Source organism: Papaver somniferum, unplaced genomic scaffold (genome assembly GCF_003573695.1).
Source record: "Papaver somniferum cultivar HN1 unplaced genomic scaffold, ASM357369v1 unplaced-scaffold_11881, whole genome shotgun sequence".
NCBI lineage: Eukaryota > Viridiplantae > Streptophyta > Magnoliopsida > Ranunculales > Papaveraceae > Papaver > Papaver somniferum.
In genome coordinates, this window is record NW_020620916.1 from 1 (window position 1) to 1,254 (window position 1,254).

A 1,254-nucleotide genomic window follows, 5' to 3' on the forward strand; every position below is an offset into this window, starting at 1 on the left:
AAGCACGTTGATAGGACCCCAACAAATCAACTAAATTCTGCAGACTTTTCATGTTGCCTTTACAAAATATCATAATATCGTCAGCAAAAAATAAATGGGTAGGAGAAATACCTTTCCTAGTGACCATGTGAGTCATTTTTCGATCTCTAAACAGCTTAGCAATATTTCTACTCAAGACATCCTCAATTAAGACAAAAGTTAAAGTCGAAAGAGGATAACCCTGACAAATACCCCTATCAATCTTGAAGAAACCCTCCGGACTACCATTGAAGAGTACCGAAATCCTTGTTGACTGAAGAATATGAAGAATCCAAGTACACCAACCTTCAGATAACCCATATCTTCTAAAGGCCTCCATGATAAACTTCCAGCTAACAGTATCAAAAGCCTGAGTAATATCAAGTTTTAGCCCCACATTACCATCTTTCCGCTTGATTTGTAGCTCATTAACCATCTCAGACGCCAAACTAATATTTTCGTGAATGTTTCTTCCCTTCATAAAAGCAACTTGTTCCTTTTGGTAAAAATCTTGAAGAAAAAGTTGCCCAACCCAATCGGATGAAAGTTAGAAAGAGTATTAGCTTCTCTTACCTTTGGCAGCAGCATAAGAAGGCTATAATTAACTCCATGGGGAATATACTTATGTTCCCAACAAAAAATGATATCCTTCACCAAATCAGAGCTAATAATATCCCAACAGTGTCTATAGAAAAATCTGGCAAAACCATCCGGGCCTGGAGAACTATCAGCACCCAAAGAAAAAACAACTTCACGAATTTCATCATACATGGGAATGAGGTCCATGCCAATACTTTCCTCAAAAGAAATAGTCGCATGATCAATATCAAATAAGGAATCATCCAGCACCGAAGAATCCCCATTGAATTTAGCTTCATTAAAACTAACAACATGCTGCACCATTTGATCCACATTCGTAATCGTCTCCCCATTTTCATTCACCAGTTCAGAGATAGTATTACTACTTCTCCTAATGCGAATACTATTGTGAAAGAAGCTTGTGTTACTAGCCTCCTCAACAAGCCACTTATTACGAGACTTTTGTTTGAGCATAGTAGCCAGCTGCAATCTAGTATTGTTAAGTTCCACGGCTATACTCTTCATATTATTCAGCTTATCAACATTACTAGGGTCCTCATCAGTTTCACGTAAAGCATTCTCCATTCTCAACTGATCTTGCTTTAGCCGAATATGCACATTACCAAACACCCGTTTATTCCACTCCTTCATATCTGC

The 1,254-nt window shown here is 38.0% G+C and overlaps 1 protein-coding gene across 1 annotated transcript; it reads right to left on the bottom strand.

Annotated features, from left to right (window-relative positions):
• Positions 1 to 324: 324 nt before the first annotated feature.
• On the bottom strand, positions 325 to 1,248 carry LOC113330773 (the record flags this gene model as incomplete). The annotated part of the gene is made up of 2 exons (XM_026577585.1): positions 592 to 1,248; positions 325 to 514 (listed from the first exon to the last, which is right to left on the bottom strand). Coding segments are annotated over exons 1-2 (847 nt in total), but the record flags the coding sequence as incomplete, so codon positions are not given.
• Between the last annotated feature and the right edge of the window lie 6 nt (positions 1,249 to 1,254).